Source organism: Rhinatrema bivittatum, chromosome 4, assembly GCF_901001135.1.
Source record: "Rhinatrema bivittatum chromosome 4, aRhiBiv1.1, whole genome shotgun sequence".
Taxonomy (NCBI): Eukaryota; Metazoa; Chordata; class Amphibia; order Gymnophiona; family Rhinatrematidae; genus Rhinatrema; species Rhinatrema bivittatum.
The window spans coordinates 184,184,250-184,201,218 of NC_042618.1; the positions used below are offsets into that span (position 1 = coordinate 184,184,250).

A 16,969-nucleotide genomic window follows, 5' to 3' on the forward strand; every position below is an offset into this window, starting at 1 on the left:
CCCATGCTGCTAATGCCTAGGGATAAGTAATGGCTTTCCCCTAATGTATTTAGCTAAAAATGGTTTATAGACTTCTCTTTCAAGAACTTGTCCAAATCGTTTTATACCCAGCTACATTAGCTGCCTTTACCGCGTCCTCCGGCAAAGAATTCCAGGGCTTAATTGTACATTGAGTGAAAAAGAATTTTCTCTGATTTGTTTTAAATGTGCCCCAGAGATCTCTACTGGGACAGATGCTTTTTGACATAATTTATAAATTATCTTGAAAAGGGAACAATGAGAGGTGTTCACAGTTGCAGACAACACAAAATTATTCCAAGCTGTTAAATCCCAAGTGGATTGTGAGAATTTGCAAGAGGACCTTGTGAGACTGGGAAACTGGACATCCAATGGGAGGAGGAGGAGCAGTGGGCCTATGAACCAGGAGACCAGGGTTCGAGTCCCGCTGTCGCAAGTCACGTTACCCTTCATTGCCTCAGGTACAAACTTAGATTGTAAGCCCTCTGGGGATAGGGAAATACCTACAGTACCTGAATGTAAACCGATGTGATATGTCAGATTGAATATCGGTATATAAAATAAAAATAAATAAATTTAAAGTGGAGAAATGCAAGTGATATGCATAGGGAAAAATAATGCAAACTATACTTTGAAATCCTCGGCTCAGTGTGCAGCAGCAATCAAGAAAGCAAACAGAATGTTAGTAATTATTAGGAAAGGAATGAAGAATATCTTAATACCTCACTAACAGGCGAATTTTCAAAGGAGTTACGCATGTAAATGTAACACATACTATTGTAGCAATTTTCAAAGCCATTTACCCGTGTTAAGTGCACTTAATATGGGGAAAAACCTCTTGACAATTTAATGTAGCAATTTTCAAAAGCCCACTTGTACGCATAAAGGGGCAGATTTTAAAAGCCCTGCGCGAGCAAAGCCTCGGGACGGGCGTAAGTCCTGGGACTTTGCTTGGGGGCGTGTCGGGGGCGCCGCGGCATTCTGGGCGGGGGCATGGTGCCGGTCTGAGGGCGTGACCGAGGCCTCCGAACCAGCCCCCGGGCTGGGGAATGGTGCGCTGGCAGCCTGCCGGCGCGCGCAAGCTATATGCCTGCCTTGGGCAGGCGTAACTTTCTGCACAAAGGTGGGGGGGATTTAGTTAGGGCTGGGGGATGGGTTAGGTAGGGGAAGGGAGAGGAAGGTGGGGGGGGGCCGGAGGCAGGCTGCTCGGCTCGGCGCGCACAGGTTGCACCATTCTGCACCCCCTGCACGCGCCAACCCTGGATTTTATAACATGCGTGCGGCAGCGTGCGCATGTTATAAAATCGGGCGTAGATTTGTTTGCGCCGGGTTGCGCGAACAAATCTACGCCCACGCATAACTTTAAAAATCTACCCCAAAGTGCATTTACACATGTAAAACCCAATTTTAAGCATGTAAATGCTTTTAAAAATCAGGCCCATAGAGTACGATGTGAAATTCTTATTACCACATCTCAAAAAAGATATAGTGGAACTAGAAAAGGTACAGAAAAGGGTGACCAAAATGATAAAGGGCATGGCATGGCTGCCCTATGAGGAAAGGCTAAAGAGGTTAGGGCCCTTCAGACTGGCGAAGAAATGGCTGAGGGGAGATCTGATAGAAGACTAAAATATCTGGAGTGAAGGCCAACACTAATACTTCGGTATAAAAAAACACATAAATAAATAAAATAAAAAAAAATGAGTGAGGTGGTACTGATAAATGCAAATTGGTTGTTTACTTTTTTTTTTTTTAATTACTTTTTGTTTAGAATGTTCTTAATTTACAATAAGCACAGAAATGCTTTCCAGAAAATAAAGGCCAATGTCACAAGAATATACAAAAAAAATAATATAGTACAAAGAATCATTTTTACAGCCCAAAAAAACCCCATAGACCTGAAAAGAAGAATAAGAGAGAAAGAGACACCAATAAAAAGAATACAGCACTACTAAAGCCCGTTGTTTGTAAGAAACATTATCATGTACTATCTCTTAGACTCTCAGAGGAGCAGGGGTTGAAGTGAGAACCTGCGGAGACCTATTCTCAATAAAAAGCCTTCAATTGAGAGGGCTCAAAGTTAAACATATTTATTTCTAGAAAGGCGAATTATGCATTTAGCATGGTATCTTAAAGAAAAGATACCCTCCCGAGCCCAAGAACAACATCTGTAAGTTGGGTCTCCTTGCAGACATCTGGAAAGACCCACAGCTTATGCCCCATGAATAACCGATACCTATTAGAGAAAAACAACCGCAAGATCACATTTTTTTCCACTTCTGATGAACATGTAACCAATGAGGTGGCACCGTCATTAAGGTTGTTTCCTCTTTAAAGAACTAAAAAGACTAAGGGACATTCCATGATGCTGTTAAGTAGCACATTTACAAAAAAATCTGAGTAAATATTTTTTCACGCAATGCCCAGTTAAGCTCTGAAACGCATCGCCGGAGATGGTGGTAAAGGCAAGTTAACCGGGAGGGTAACTTTTAAACAGGTGCACATGTATGCATGTTCGTCAGCCCTCGCCAACGCCAGTGCTGCTTTTCCCAGTTCGTTCCCATTTCACCCAGTTAAGGGATAGGCCTCCCAAACCCCCTTCGTTTAATAGCCTCCTTTCCCTCTGTTAGCCCTGACCCTTAAAACCCTGCAGACATGCTTAGATTTTTCTTTTGTTTTAAACACTTACACGTCATCCATATCAGAAGTAAAGTTATGCGGCAGGGGACTCCAGCTTGCGCCAGTGTGTGTACATATGGTTGCGCAAATTTAAAGTCTGAGTCCCGGAACACTCGTGACCTGCTCCAGACCGTGCTCACACCCCACCCTTTTTCTAATCCTTTTATTTCTGCGTGCAATGGGAGATGCACGCGTACATGGGGAGCTTATAAAATCCGCTCGGCGCACACCGCCCCAATTTGTGCATTTATCTCCCGGTTATGGCGTGTGCCAGGTTTTTAAAATTCACCTAATAGAAGGGTTCAAAAAAGGTTTGGACAAGTTCCTGGAGGAAAAATCCATAAAACATTATTAACAAGGTAGAGTTGGGGAAATCCACTGTTTATCTCTGGGCATAAGCAGAATGGAATCTCTCTACTATCTGGGATCCTGCCAGCAACTTGTGACCTGGATTGGCCAATGTTGGAAACAGAATATTGGGCTTGATGGACCCTTGGACTGACTCAGTATGGTGATTCTTAAGTTAATTCTGCTTGAAACACTTTTGATTTTCTTTTATTAACATGAAAAAAGAAAAGCTACAGTACAAAATGGATATTCATGAATCTCTAACGTACTAATATAAACCATTTTATATCGTGTCCTTACTGCGTGTGCCTTGCACAACAGCTTGGGAAACTGAAATGTTAACAGATGTTGTCTGAGTCAGAATTACACCTTGGATCAGCTGATTAACAGAAAATCTCTCTCTCAGAGAGGTGTCTGATCTCATTTTTCCCACTTTGCGGGATGCTTGTTTCCAAATTGTAGACTGCTAGCAAGTGAGTAAAAAAATGGACATTTGAAATGAAAAGATAAATGAGGTGTACATAATCTTATACAAGAATAACTTTCTGGGTAGCTTTTTTTTTTTTTTAATAAATAGTAAAGCAGCAAAGAGCTTTATATAGTAAGTATAGTCAGATTCAGGTGTGTATTGCTTATGTCAGCTGAGCAAAGCCTGCAGGCATGTCATAGGATTTTGAAATGTAATTCACATCTAAGAAACTGTGAAATCAGATGTTTTCATGCTATAAAGGTTCAGACCAATCAAAGATAAGGCATCTACAGAAGGTAGGTGTTATATTTCCATATACCACACAAACACAAAGGGCAAGCTAAAAGCAACAGGAACCCAAAATATCACACGAGCGCTCTGGCCCCACTGAACGTGTGTAACACAGTGTACAGCAGCTTCCTGTGCCAGCGACGCATGCTCACAACAAAAAGCAGGACTCTTCAGGGCAAGCAACGTCGAGGCAGCAGTGAGGGATCCATCTTAAGCAGAACTCTCTTGGCCTGTTTTTACCTTGTTCCGATGCGCTGTGGCAAATGCTAAGACCTAGGATTTGGGTCCTGAGCTGCATCCAGTGGGCCTTTGCGGGGCATTCGAGGGCAGAGAGAGGATCATCTTGCGCTGCCACCTCTGTGCGTTTTAGCTAGCAGTGAACGTTTATATTTCCTCTTGTGATTTCATACTGAATTTTGTCGGGTTATTTTTATGTAAGTTTCCCTATTCATTTATTTATATTTTTCTCACAGGACAAGCAGGATGGTAGTCCTCACATATGGGTGTCATCACAGGATGGAGCCCAATCACGGAACACTTTTGTCAAAGTTTCTAGAACTTTGACTGGCACCTATTGGGCATGCCCAGCATGGCACTAAACCTGCAGCCAGCAGGGGCCCCCCTTCAGGTCTTCTATTTTCCACGCAGCAGTAGCCATGCGGGTTAAGGAGCTCTTAGAGATTCCTGACAGGAATTTTCCTCACGGAATTACTATAAACTGTCATACCCCACAGGGGTCCCCCCTCTCGAATTTTTGCTTCCACGCTACTCCAGTAAGTTCTTTACCCGATTCCGGTTGATTCCCGTCGAGTTTGGCCCTCACGGCCTACTGGCCGTCGACCACACCGCGGCTCAATTTTTCAAAGGCCATGGCGTCGGGGTTCCGTCGGTGCCCTGACTGCGCTCGCACCATGTCCATAACAGACCCCCATAAAGTCTGTGTAATGTGCCTCGGGTGTGAGCATGATGTCCTGACTTGCACCAAATGTGCCTTAATGACACTAAAAGGTCGCAAAGCCAGAATGGAGAAAATGGAACTTCTCTTCCGTTCTCAAACTCCGACTCCGTCTATTGCTTCGACGTCGTCGGAACAGGCGCTTTCCACTTCGCGCCAGCATCGGGCACCGGCCGGTGATCGTCCAGCATCAACGACCTCCCAGCCATCAACTACCTCTACTCCCCCTCAGGACCGAGGGTATCGTAGAGAGAAGCATCGACACCGAAAGCCTCGGACCATCGATGAAGGAAAATCATTGACCTCGCCATCGTCCAAGCCGCCATCGAAGAAACCCCATCCATAAAAGGCATCAACCCTTTCTGAGACCGGGTCACCGAGGCAACCCTCACCCGGATGTGTATTGGGAGCCGCGACTCCGCCTTTAACAGTGGTCCCTCCGGCTATGCCTCTGCCTCCTTCTTCCCTTCCAGAGCCGGGGCTGGTTGCTCCAGGTTTCCATGAAGAGCTGGACCGGATGGTTCAGGAGGCCATCGACAAGGCAATGCAAAGGTTCCAGGTTCCTCCGATGCTGACCCCGGCACCGTTTGCGGAACCGATCACCGATCCCCCATACCACTGCTCTCGAGAATGGAAGCGCTTATAGCCGCTTTTCCACCGATGGACCCGGGTCACTGATGGCTCTGGTGCGTTCTCCACTTGCTCTGTCATCGGGAGGAGAAACACCATTCTGTCTTCCTCCCTCGGGAGTCCTGCCGATGCAGCAACCATCGATGCCGGTGCAACCATCTGCGACGCCGATCCGTCCATCGATGCCCTCGATGCCTTTATCGGTGCCCTCAATACCTTCATCGGTGCTTCCAGTAGCTCCCTCGATGCCTTCAGAGCCTAGACTGGGACTTCTGGAATACCTTCGTCCCATCCCTCTCAGGTTCCTAGAGGGACAGGTGCTGATCCCTATGACACCTGGACTGACGATTTGTCTCCAGACACCGATGATTTACCATCACCACCCTCTCCTACTGAAATCAGGAAGCGTTCTCCTCCAGAGGACTTATCCTTCATCAATTTTATTTATTTATTTATTTGTTGAGTTTTATATACCGTCATTCGGCAGAGCCATCACAACGGTTTACAAAAGTATACATTTTTCTTAGCAGTTGTGTAACAGAAAAGCAATGTGAACGTTATACATTTTCTTAGCAGTTGTGCATCAGTAAAAACAATTTGAACAATATCAGAAATAAGCATATCAAGTCCAGAGAGCATTGTTAGGTTGGATGAGGAGGGTATGCAGGTTCAGGGTGAAGAGAATGTATTAAGAGGTTTACAACTGAGAGTTCAGTTGAGAGTTGGGATGATCAGGCATCTGAAGGTCAATGTAGAATTTGCGGAACATTAGTGTTTTTAGGTCTTTTTTGAATGTTTTTAGGTCGTGTTGGGTTCTCAGGAATTTAGGTAGGGTGTTCCAAAGTTTAGGTGAGGCAATTGAAAAGGCTCTTTCTCTTGTGGTTGTCAGATGCGCATCTTTGATAGGGGGAATGTTTAGGTAACCTGAGTTATTAGAGCGTAGGTTTCTTGGAGGATTTTGAGGGATTATGTTTACGGCGTTAAGACCTTGATGATCATTGTGAAGGAAATGTCTGAGTTTGTTCCCTTCCAATTACAGACTGAGCAAGACGATAGACATCAAATGATAGAGCTGTTACAATTTCTGGATGCTCCCAAAGAAATCACCTCCATCCCTGTCCATCAAGTACTTTTGGATCTTCTCAAGAAGAATTGGGAACACCCTGGTTTAGTAGCACCAGTCAACCGGAAAGCAGATACCACATACTTGGTCCAGTCAGCTCCAGGGTTCCAAAAACCTCAACTGGATCACCAATCTTGGAATCTGCCCAAAAGAGGGCACGACGCTCAAAGCCCCATTCTTCCTTCCCTCCAGGCAAGGAGCAGAAATTCCTGGATGCCATTGGTCGGCATGTCTTCCAGGGATCAATGCTTATCTCTCGGTTCGCATCTTACCAGCTTTATATGACCCAGTACAACAGGGTCCTATTCAAGTAAATACAGGAGTTTGTGGAGTCTCTCCCTCAGCAATTCCAGGAACAGCTGCAAGCCCTAGTTCACAAAGGTTTTGAAGCGGGGAAACATGAAATAAGGTCCTCTTATGACATCTTTGACACCGCTTCCAGGGTTTCTGCAGCTGCTTTTTCTGCAAGAAGATGGGTCTGGCTTAAGTCTTCGGGCTTGCGCCCTGAAGTCCAGGACAGATTGTCCAATCTGCTTTGCATCTGAGACAATCTGTTTGGTGAACAGATCCAGCAAACGGTGGCACAACTCAAGGAGCATCATGAGACCCTTTGCCAACTCTCTCTCATGCCTTCTGAATATTCGACCAAACAACCATTTTGGAAGGACTCCAAAAAGTCATTCTATTGTCCAAAGAAGTCCTTTCCACCACCGTCTAGAGCTCACTCTACGAGGCCTTTCAAAAAGCCTAGTCCAGACAACGTCGTAAGCAAAAACCACAAGCAGCTCCTCAGCCGGGCCCTGCATCTGGTTTTTGACTCCTGCATAGAGAGCAGCAGCCAGCTTTCACTGCCGCATGTACCAGTGGGAGGTCGATTGTGTCATTTCAACAACATATGGCTCACAATCACCTCAGACCAGTGGGTCCTAGCCATAATCTCTCAAGGGTATCACCTGAACTTTCTCTCCATTCCACCGGATTCCCCACCTCGGAAGACGTGGGGAACATCAGACCATTCATTACTCCTGGATCAGGAAGTCTCCCTCCTCCTTCAATCCAGAGCAATCAAACCAGTGCCCTACTCCCAACAGGGCCTTGGGTTCTATTCCCGGTACTTTCTAATCCCCAAAATGTCGGGCGGCGTTCGTCCAATTCTGGACCTGCATGCCCTCAACAAGTACCTCCAACGAGAAAAGTTCAAGATGGTAACCTTGGGTTCCCTCCTTCCTCTTCTGCAAAGAGAAGACTGGCTCTGCTCTCTAGGCCTCCAGGACACTTACACATATATCGCAATAACTCAGTCTCATCGCAAATTTCTGCGATTTCTAGTAGGCCCACAGCACTATCAATACCGAGTGCTTCCATTCAGCCTGGCATCTGCTTCACGAGTCTTCACCCAGTGCCTAGTAGTAGCAGCATTCCTCAGGACTCAAGGTGTCCACTTCTACCCTTAACTCAACGATTGGTTGATCAGGGCTCCCACTCAGCAAGCTGCCCTGTCGTCCCTACGTCTTACTTTACACACTCTGATTTCGCTAAGATTTCTCGTCAACTACGCGAAATCCAGCTTAGTCCCATCTCAAACTTTATCATTTGTAGGGGCAGACTTGGACATCTTGCATGCAAAGGCATTTCTGCCTCGACAACGAGCTCTCACTCTCATTTCTCTCGCCACCAGCTACAGTCTCAACATTGCTCAACTGCACGCCATTTCCTCATTCTGCTAGGACACATGGCATCCTCGGCACAGGTTACCCCAATGGCCTGCTTGGCCATGAGAGTCATGCAGTGGACTCTAAGGTCACAATGGACCTAGTCCGTTCAACCACTATCAACCATTGTCCACATTACCGACCCACTTCGTCAGTCTTGGTGGAAAAATCATATCAATCTTCTCCAAGGCCTGCCCTCCCAGGCCCCAAATAACATTTACCTCCGATGCTTCCAGCCTCGGTTGGGGAGCGCATGTTGCCAATTTGCAAACCCAAGGAGCTTGGTCTCCAGAGGAAGCCAAACACCAAATAAATTTCCTGGAGGAGCTACAAGCAATCAGATATGCTCTCACGTTGTTTCGGGATTGCCTGTCCAACCAGGCGATCCCTGGTTGCCTGTCTGTATCCATCCTGATACAGACAGGCAACCAGGTGGCCATGTGGTACATCAACAAGCAGGGAGGAACGGGCTCTTATCTACTGTGTCAGAAAGCGGCACAGATATGGGCGGAGGCCCTTTCCCACTCGATGTACCTCAGGGCCACCTACTTGCCGGGAGTGGACAATGTGTTGGCAGACAAGCTGAGTCGCACCTTTCAGCCGCATGAGTGGTCTCTCAACCCCACAGTAGCGAACTCAATATTCCAACGGTGGGGTTATCGTCACTTAGACCTCTTTGCGTCACCTCACAACTGCAAAGTAGAGAACTTTTGCTCTCTCACTCGCAGCCAACACTCACAACCAAGAGACGATTTCTCACTCTCATGGGCCACCGGTCTCCTATATGCATTTCCTCCACTTCCACTTCTCTCGAAGACTCTCGTGAAGTTACGTCAGGACAAGGAACCATGATCCTCATTGCTCCTCACTGGCACGACAAGTGTGGTTTCAGATTCTTCAGAACCTCTCCATTCGCAGGCACATTCCCCTGGGGAAGGACCCGCTTCTGATTACCCAGATCAACGGGTGCCTTCGACACCCCAATCTTCAGGCCTTGCCCCTGACTGCCTGGATGTAGAAAGGCTAATTCTTCAGCCACTCAACCTTTTGGAGCCAGTTTCCAGTGTCCTGATTGCTTCACGGAAGCCTTCCACGAGAAAATCTTATTTTTACAAATGGAACAGGTTTTACGTCATGGTGTTCCTCACTGTCACTTGATCCTTTTACCTGTTCCACCACGAAGTTTCTAGACTATCTCTGGTACTTAACAGAGTCAGGTCTAAAAACTTCTTCCATCAGGATGCATGTCAGTGCAGTAGCCGCCTTCCATAAAAGTGTTGGGGATGTACCCATTTCTGTACAACCCCTTGTGACACGCTTTTTTAAGCGCTTGCTCCACCTCAAACCTCCACTGCGCCCTCCGGCCTCTTCATGGGACCTCAACCTGGTTTTGGGTCGGCTCATGAAACCACCATTCGAGCCTCTCCAATCCTGTGATCTTTGATATCTCACATTGAAAGTGATTTTTCTTTTGACAATCACATCCGCTCGCAGAGTTAGTGAGTTGTAGGCCTTAGTTACCTATGCGCCTTACACGAAACATCTGCACGACCGGGTAGTACTCTGTACTCACCCTAATTTTTTGCCTAAGGTAGTATCGGAGTTTCACATTAATCAATCCATTATACTACCAACCTTCTTTCCCAGGCCCCATTCCAATCCAGGAGAACAGGCTCTGCATACCCATGACTGTAAACGGGCTCTAGCATTCTTTCTAGACCATACAGCTGCCCACAGGAAAAGTACTCAAATATGTTTCTTTCCATTCCACCAAATTGGGACAGCTTGTGGGTAAGCAGACTCTCTCCTCCTGGTTAGCGGACTGCATATCCTTTTGCTATCAGCAAGCAGGCATTCCACTTCAAGACCATGTTAAAGCACACTCTGTCAGGGCCATGGCGACTTCAGTAGCGCACCTACGCTCGGTTCCGCTTCCTGACATTTGCAGGGTTGCTACCTGGAGTTCTCTCCGTACCTTTACAGCCCATTATTGCTTAGACAAGGCTGGAAGACAAGATTCCATCTTCGGCCAGTCTGTCTTGCGCAACCTTTTTGCAACTTGACGTACCAACACCCTTCCGCCTGCCTGTTAGGGTTCAGGATGCCTTCTACCAAATTCCACCCCAGTCCTTGTGCCTATTGCACATCTTGGGTACGTTTGGTGCATTTCTCTGACATCCTCAGCTCAGTAGTCACCCATATGTGAGGACTACCATCCTGCTTGTCCTGTGAGAAAGCAGAAGTTGCTTACCTGTAACAGGTGTTCTCACAGGACAGCAGGATGTTAGTCCTCACGAAACCCGCCCGCCACCCCGCAGTGTTGGGTTCGTTACGTTTTCTTATTTTATTTTTTGGCACTTCCTGTAGCTTTAAAAAGACTGAAGGGGGACCCCTGCTGGCTGCAGGTTTAGTGCCGTGCTGGGCATGCCCAGTGGGGGCCAGTCACAGTTCTGGAAACTTTGGCAAACTTTTTCCGTGATTGGGCTCCATCCTTTGTCACCCATATGTGAGGACTAACATCCTGCTTGTCCTGTGAGAACACCTGTTACAGGTAAGCAACTTCTGCTATTTATTTTTCTGCAGCTAAAATGGCTTGGCCAATTCCCCACTACTGCAAGGGATTAGTAACGCTTTCTTTCTCTTCTCCTTTCCCAGAGATGATTCGCTCTGCCACCCCTTTCCCATTGGTCAGCCTCTTCTTCATGTTTATTGGATTTATTATGAGCAACGTTGGACACATCCGTCCCCACAGAACCATCTTAGCATTCGTGTCTGGGATCTTCTTTATACTCTCGGGTAGGCCTCTGTTTTCTGGTCTAACTGACTTAGCACGTTTGTCCGGCTGCTTTGTGATGGCACACCGTTCTGATCTAGCAACAAATGTCACCTTTCTCTGAAGATGCAGCAAGAGTTCTGATAACTCTTTCTAGAAGGAATGAAATCCTGATGGTTTCATTTCTCTTACAGAAAACAATGTTGACTGGCACTTACTTCTGTCCTCTCATGCTGTATTTACACTGTAAAACAGAGACCTCCCCAGTTTGTTCATGTACGTACAGCACTGTAATCAGTTTATTTGTTTAATGTTTATTTTCTAGGTTTATCTCTGGTAGTGGGGCTGGTGCTGTACATCTCGAGCATTAACGATGAGCTGTTGAACAGGACCAAGGACTCGGAGGCTCACTTCAGTTATAAATATGGATGGTCCTTTGCATTCGCTGCGATATCTTTCCTCTTGACAGAGGTACAATACTGAACTCCCGCTAAGGGATCTCACTGCCATCAGTTTTTGTTTGTTTTTTTTCTTTTTCAGTTATAGGATTACCTTTGGAGGACTTTTCATTACAGACACAAAAAACCTTTGGATACAGTGAAAAAAATGAGCACCTAAACTAAGGTGCCCAGCTCCCAGTCACTTTTCAAAGAGGCAAAATTAAACATACCTATCTTCGCACTTTGAGATAAGTGCCAGAATTGGGGGGACCATGTTGAGAGAGAGAGACTAGTAGTAATGCCCTCACACTAGATAGGTATTTATATCTCTATGGGAGGCCCACCTAGTAACTCGAGGTGAGGTTTAGGTATTAGTATAGGGGTTAGGGGCCACTTTGACATTCAAAGTGAGACATACGAACAGAACAGTGCTCTCTTGTGAAGATTTGATGACCACCTGAGTGAGGAAACTCCCACAAAGATGAGGTTTGTGCAATGTTCTCTCAACCTAGCTTGATGGACTCTCTACCTGGGTAACATCAAGCTAGGTTGAGAGAACATTGCACAAATCTCATCTTTGAGTGAGTTTCCTCACTCCGAAGGTCATCAAATCTTCACAAGAGAGCACTGTTCTGTTCGTGTGTCTCACTTTGAATGTCAAAGTGGCCCCTAACACCTAGACAAATACCTAAACTTCACCACGAGTTACTAGGTGGGCCGCCCATAGAGATATAAATACCTATCTAGTGTGAGAGCATTATGGCCTCTCTCTCTCTCTCTCCTTCTGAAAATTGACCCTGGATTCACAATTACAACAGGGTTGTATGGTGAATTCTGAAGTGCAAAGCAGTGTCCAGGCATGTGACCTAGGGCCAGGATCCAAGTGCATTGTACATGAATGGCCTAGGGACTTGCAGTTTTAGAACAGGCTTGGCATCTGCCAGCTGGTAAACATGTCACATGAGTCTCAGTCCAGTTCTAAGAAGGAATGGGGAAGGAGAATGACTTCAAAGGTCAGGTTGTAGAAAGGCATTAGAATCCTCTAGCAGTGTGGTCATTCCAGTTAAACACATTCAAAGTACAGGAGTACTTCTCAGACAACTTTAAAGCAGCATGCATTTCATTTACTTCCCCAAATCAAACTGTTCCAAATAACTTGCTATGTTTAGTTAATTGCATTTAGGGGGTTGGTTTTCAAAGTGCTTTATGTGCATTACACCCTCTTTTATGCATGTAAATCACTCTTTAAAATCAGTCCTTGGTTTCTGCAAGGAAAAGTATGCATGAAACCTAATTTTGCACATACATCCCTCCTGCAGTGGGAAGAGGCATTAGGGAGAGAAGGAAAGCATTTCTATGCAAACATTCAATTTCTGAAAATGTGCATAAATCTCCGTGCTTGGGAGCAGGCGTGACTTTTGTGCGCAGATGTCGGTGCACGTGCTGGGGACATCTGCGAATACTGCAAAGCAGAAGTATGCGCAGAAGTCCTGCTTTCAAAATCTGAGCTATAGTCTGCGGGTAGGAGAAAATGATTACCCTAAAGGCAGCTTTCAATCACATTGACTATTTATCTGAATAAAAGAACTCTCTGAAAACTACAGTATCCACCCCATCTCAGCATGCATGGGATGTATACCGTGCATGACTTTTGCCCATGGGAAAATGAGATGAGGGTCAAGAGGTGGCGTTTGGCGGGGGGAGGAAACAGTGCATGCAGACTTGCATTTTCAGAACTATGCGCATTGCTTTTCAGGAAAAAAAAAACATATTCACAGAAAAAGCAGGAGCAGATCCCTGCAGATACATATTCCATGAGGCAGTTTTCAAAGGGAACGTTACATGTGCACGTTCCCCTTGGGAATTGTTGCAGACTCTGGGGGGGAAAAGTTGTTGTTTTTTTCTGCTAAAGCCAGAATTATCCAAGCTATTTGTGTTCAGTCTGTTGGTTTTTCTCTTTGCATTTCTTGTATATGTTTTGCTGGATCTTATGTCTATCTGATTCTTGTCTGCTAAAGGAAAGGTTTTAGGATTAGCGGACTAGACGTTTTTTTGAATAAAGTACCTGCAGGCTTTGCAACAATCCGCAGAGTTGTACAAATTACCTCCTTACCTGGCTGGAATGATCGGGCCCCAGCAGTCCCTTTCTCTCCTACGTTTTGTCTCCCATCTCCCAGGTAGCTTAAAATTATTACATGTGTTGATGGCAGATAGTTTAATAGCGTTTAAAAAAAAAAAAAAAAAAACATCCGAGATTCTGGCTCTCCCCATGCTGACCCCTCTAGTATCCCTGTTGCATGATCTCTTGTAGAGTGCTGGTGTGATGTCCGTCTACCTGTTCATGAAAAGATACACAGCGGAGGAAATCTACCGGCCCCACCCGGGCTTCTATCGCCCCAGGCTTAGCAATTGTTCCGATTACTCAGGTCAGTTCCTGCACCCAGACGCTTGGGTTCGAGGCCGCAGCCCATCGGATATCTCCAGCGAAGCTTCTCTGCAGATGAATACGAATTACCCTGCCCTGCTCAAATGTCCAGACTACGACCAGATGTCATCGTCCCCTTGCTGAACCGTCAATGCCCGCCTGGACAAGTAAGGGAGTAGGACAACTTTTCCTGGGCTGCGAGGCTGCTCGAGTCACTGTTTCGGGACACACTAATATTCAGCCATTTCTTTGAAAGGTTAATATTTTTTAAACTAGTGTGTATTGTACTTAGGACTCTAAAGCAAAGCTAAACAAGCTTGCTGTATGAAAATTATACTAGGCAAAGGCGGATGCCACATGTGGCTGAGGGCTGTGTGATTGCACTGTTGCTTTCTCAGTGCGGTGCCAGACTGCCAGTCTGTGCAATAATTAAAAGTAAAAAAATAAATGCATTGTCATTTTGAGCTAATATCTTTTAGAAGCACTGAGAATATCAATTGATATGTAAATAGTGTATAAGGTTATACATGTGACTTATCTTTAAAACTATGAAACATTTGTGGTGTCACGAAGTTGCTGAAAGTCTGTCCCATCACGCCGTGGTTGACTGGAGATGTATCACTGTTTCTATCACCTGAGAGGCGCATCATCTCATGCTATGGAAAAGCCTTGGTGTAACCTAACCACCTTAGCAGTGTCGATGAACTTGACTGGCTCTGTGAGATGACTTAGATAAGTGAATTAATCTGTTCGGCAAGAAGGTGCGAAGTAAGGGTTTCACGAAATCGGGAGTTTGGCAAATGCAACAGATCTCTGGTTTGCAGAACCTCAGCTTTGCCCGCCCCAAACCCAGCTAGACAGGAGTGCTCCCTGGCAGGAGGCCAGCACTGAAACACAAGGCTAGAGAGAAAACAACTTCTGGGGTTTTTTGGGGTTTTTTTTTACCAGAAAGAACAAGTGCTGCCATGATATATATGTACTCAATTGTTTTTTTCTTCCTAGTTAAGATTTCAAATGTAGTTTTATTGCAGGGTTTTTCTCCCCCAATGACTTGCACTTTTTATGTTTAAATGTTTTTATTTCTTTTTAAGAAAAACACAAACTCTCAGCGATGGTGAGTTCTTATCCATCGCTAAGTAATTACAAGACAGTGTAAGCGCACTTGAAAAAATAGAACTGCCCCCATGACTTGCGCTTTTTAAATTATTATTATTATTATTATTACTAGGTAGTATGGTATATTTTCTCCTTCCATTCAAATACATGCCAAGAGACTTGGTGATTTGCAGGTGTGCTTCGTTTTAGGCCACTTGTATACACAGCGTACAGCTGGGCTATTCCACTTGAATGACCGTTCCAGATGACCTACTGCTGTTTAGATGCTGGATCTCACTCTAACACTGCCATTTCTCTTTAAACATTTTTATATGCTTATAGACAGGAACAGCCTTGATGGGAGCCCTCAGCACCATGATCTCTAAATGCTGTGTTTATTATAATAAATTGTAGCCATTTTAAATGCTATATGTAACTAAGTTGTCTCTGACTATTTCAGACACTACTTATCTTAGGCTGGTGAATGTTAAACTGTTAATTGCATTGCTTTTTTCAGTTCTGTATAAACAGTAGAGTAAACTTTTGTGTTCTAGAAGCATGATGTGACATTTCAGCTAAAGATTACATTTTGTCCATGAATACCCTGTAATAACAGTGTATAAGTACTTGAGCAATTATCTCACGCTCTTTTATGTATTGATCATAAATATTCTAAGAATGCCCTAACTTCTCAGTGAACGTGGGATTTGTCGGAAATAATGGCACATTTTTCTGAAAGTTGTGAAAAACCCATTGAGCCTGATGCACACGCCGTAGAAGAGGGGGTGGTGGTACGGATGTCCTTGATTTTAAACATAAATCAGCCCCGTGCTCAGAGCTGGACTTAAGCCAACATCGAAAATGTAAGCCAATTTTGCAGCATGTGGGAGAAATTTAGACGCAAAGGGAGCCAACTTTCAAAGTAATCTGGACACTTAAGTAAGGAGTTAAGCGGCTAAATTAGAGTCTTTGAAAATTCCTTACCTTTTTAGTAGATCTGGCCAGGCCATTCCAAGTCTCTCCAGGTGCCCAGAGAAATGCCATCGTGTGGCCCACAGAAATCTACAGCGTGCCTCCAGCTAAGCTTTTTGTCCCTCTTCATTTAAGAGTATCCCCATTTACAGACATCTCACCATCTTGGTGGATACCGCAGGATAATCAGGTGGACCATATGTAACGTTCTCTCAGAGCCTCTTTTGCAGCTTCTTATCACGGTTGGGCATAAATCTACCTGTCACTGCTTTCTATTAGCATAGGCTAATGAAGTGATGTGGAGAGCGAAGGGCCAGGCTTGACGCCTTCACCTTGTTTTCAGAGGAAATTTTAAGAGGAGAGTTCACTTTTGACATTGTCTTGGCTTTGTTAAAAAAAAATGCTTTCATGTATTAAAATGAGCTCTGGTGTAATACTGGCAAATGAGACCAAGAATAAAGGGTGCCGAGTTTGTACCTGCGCTGGTTCATCTGCAGCGTTTCTGTCTTGGCATTAGCAGCGGTTATTCTCAAGAGAATTTTGTCTTGGGCCCAGTGTGGAAGAAAATGATGTGAGTCTTGCATATAAACCTAGCCTTCTCAGGAAGGAGGAAGTAGAGGGAAGGAAAACAAGGTGAGCATAAGAACATGCCATACTGTGTCAGACCAAGGGTCCATCAAGCCCAGCATCCTGTTTCCAACAGTGGCCAATCCAGGCCATAAGAACCTGGCAAGTACCCAAAAACTAAGTCTATTCCATGTTACCGTTGCTAGTAATAGCGGTGGTTATTATCTAAGTCAACTTAAGTAATAGCAGATAATGGACTTCTACAAGAACTTACCCAATCCTTTTTTAAACACAGCTACACTAACTGCACTAACCACATCCTCTGGCAACAAATTCCAGAGTTTAATTGTGTGCTGAGTAAAAAAGAACTTTCTCCGATTAGTCTTAAATGTGCCACATGCTAACTTCATGGAATGCCCCCTAGTCTTTCTACTATCCGAAAGTGTAAATAACCGATTCACATCTACCCGTT

The 16,969-nt window shown here is 45.1% G+C and overlaps 1 protein-coding gene across 2 annotated transcripts in view; it reads left to right on the top strand.

Moving 5' to 3' along the window:
* The window catches only part of CACNG5 (calcium voltage-gated channel auxiliary subunit gamma 5), a 61,303-nt gene extending 44,642 nt beyond the window's left edge, over nucleotides 1-16,661 (top strand). For both annotated transcript variants that reach the window (XM_029599340.1, XM_029599341.1), the window contains 3 exons: nucleotides 10,881-11,021; nucleotides 11,324-11,469; nucleotides 13,750-16,661. In XM_029599340.1, the coding sequence (XP_029455200.1) occupies nucleotides 10,881-11,021; nucleotides 11,324-11,469; nucleotides 13,750-14,007 (545 nt within the window). In that variant the 3' untranslated portion in view covers nucleotides 14,008-16,661. The remainder of the gene's footprint in view (nucleotides 1-10,880; nucleotides 11,022-11,323; nucleotides 11,470-13,749) is intronic.
* The last annotated feature ends 308 nt before the right edge of the window (nucleotides 16,662-16,969 follow it).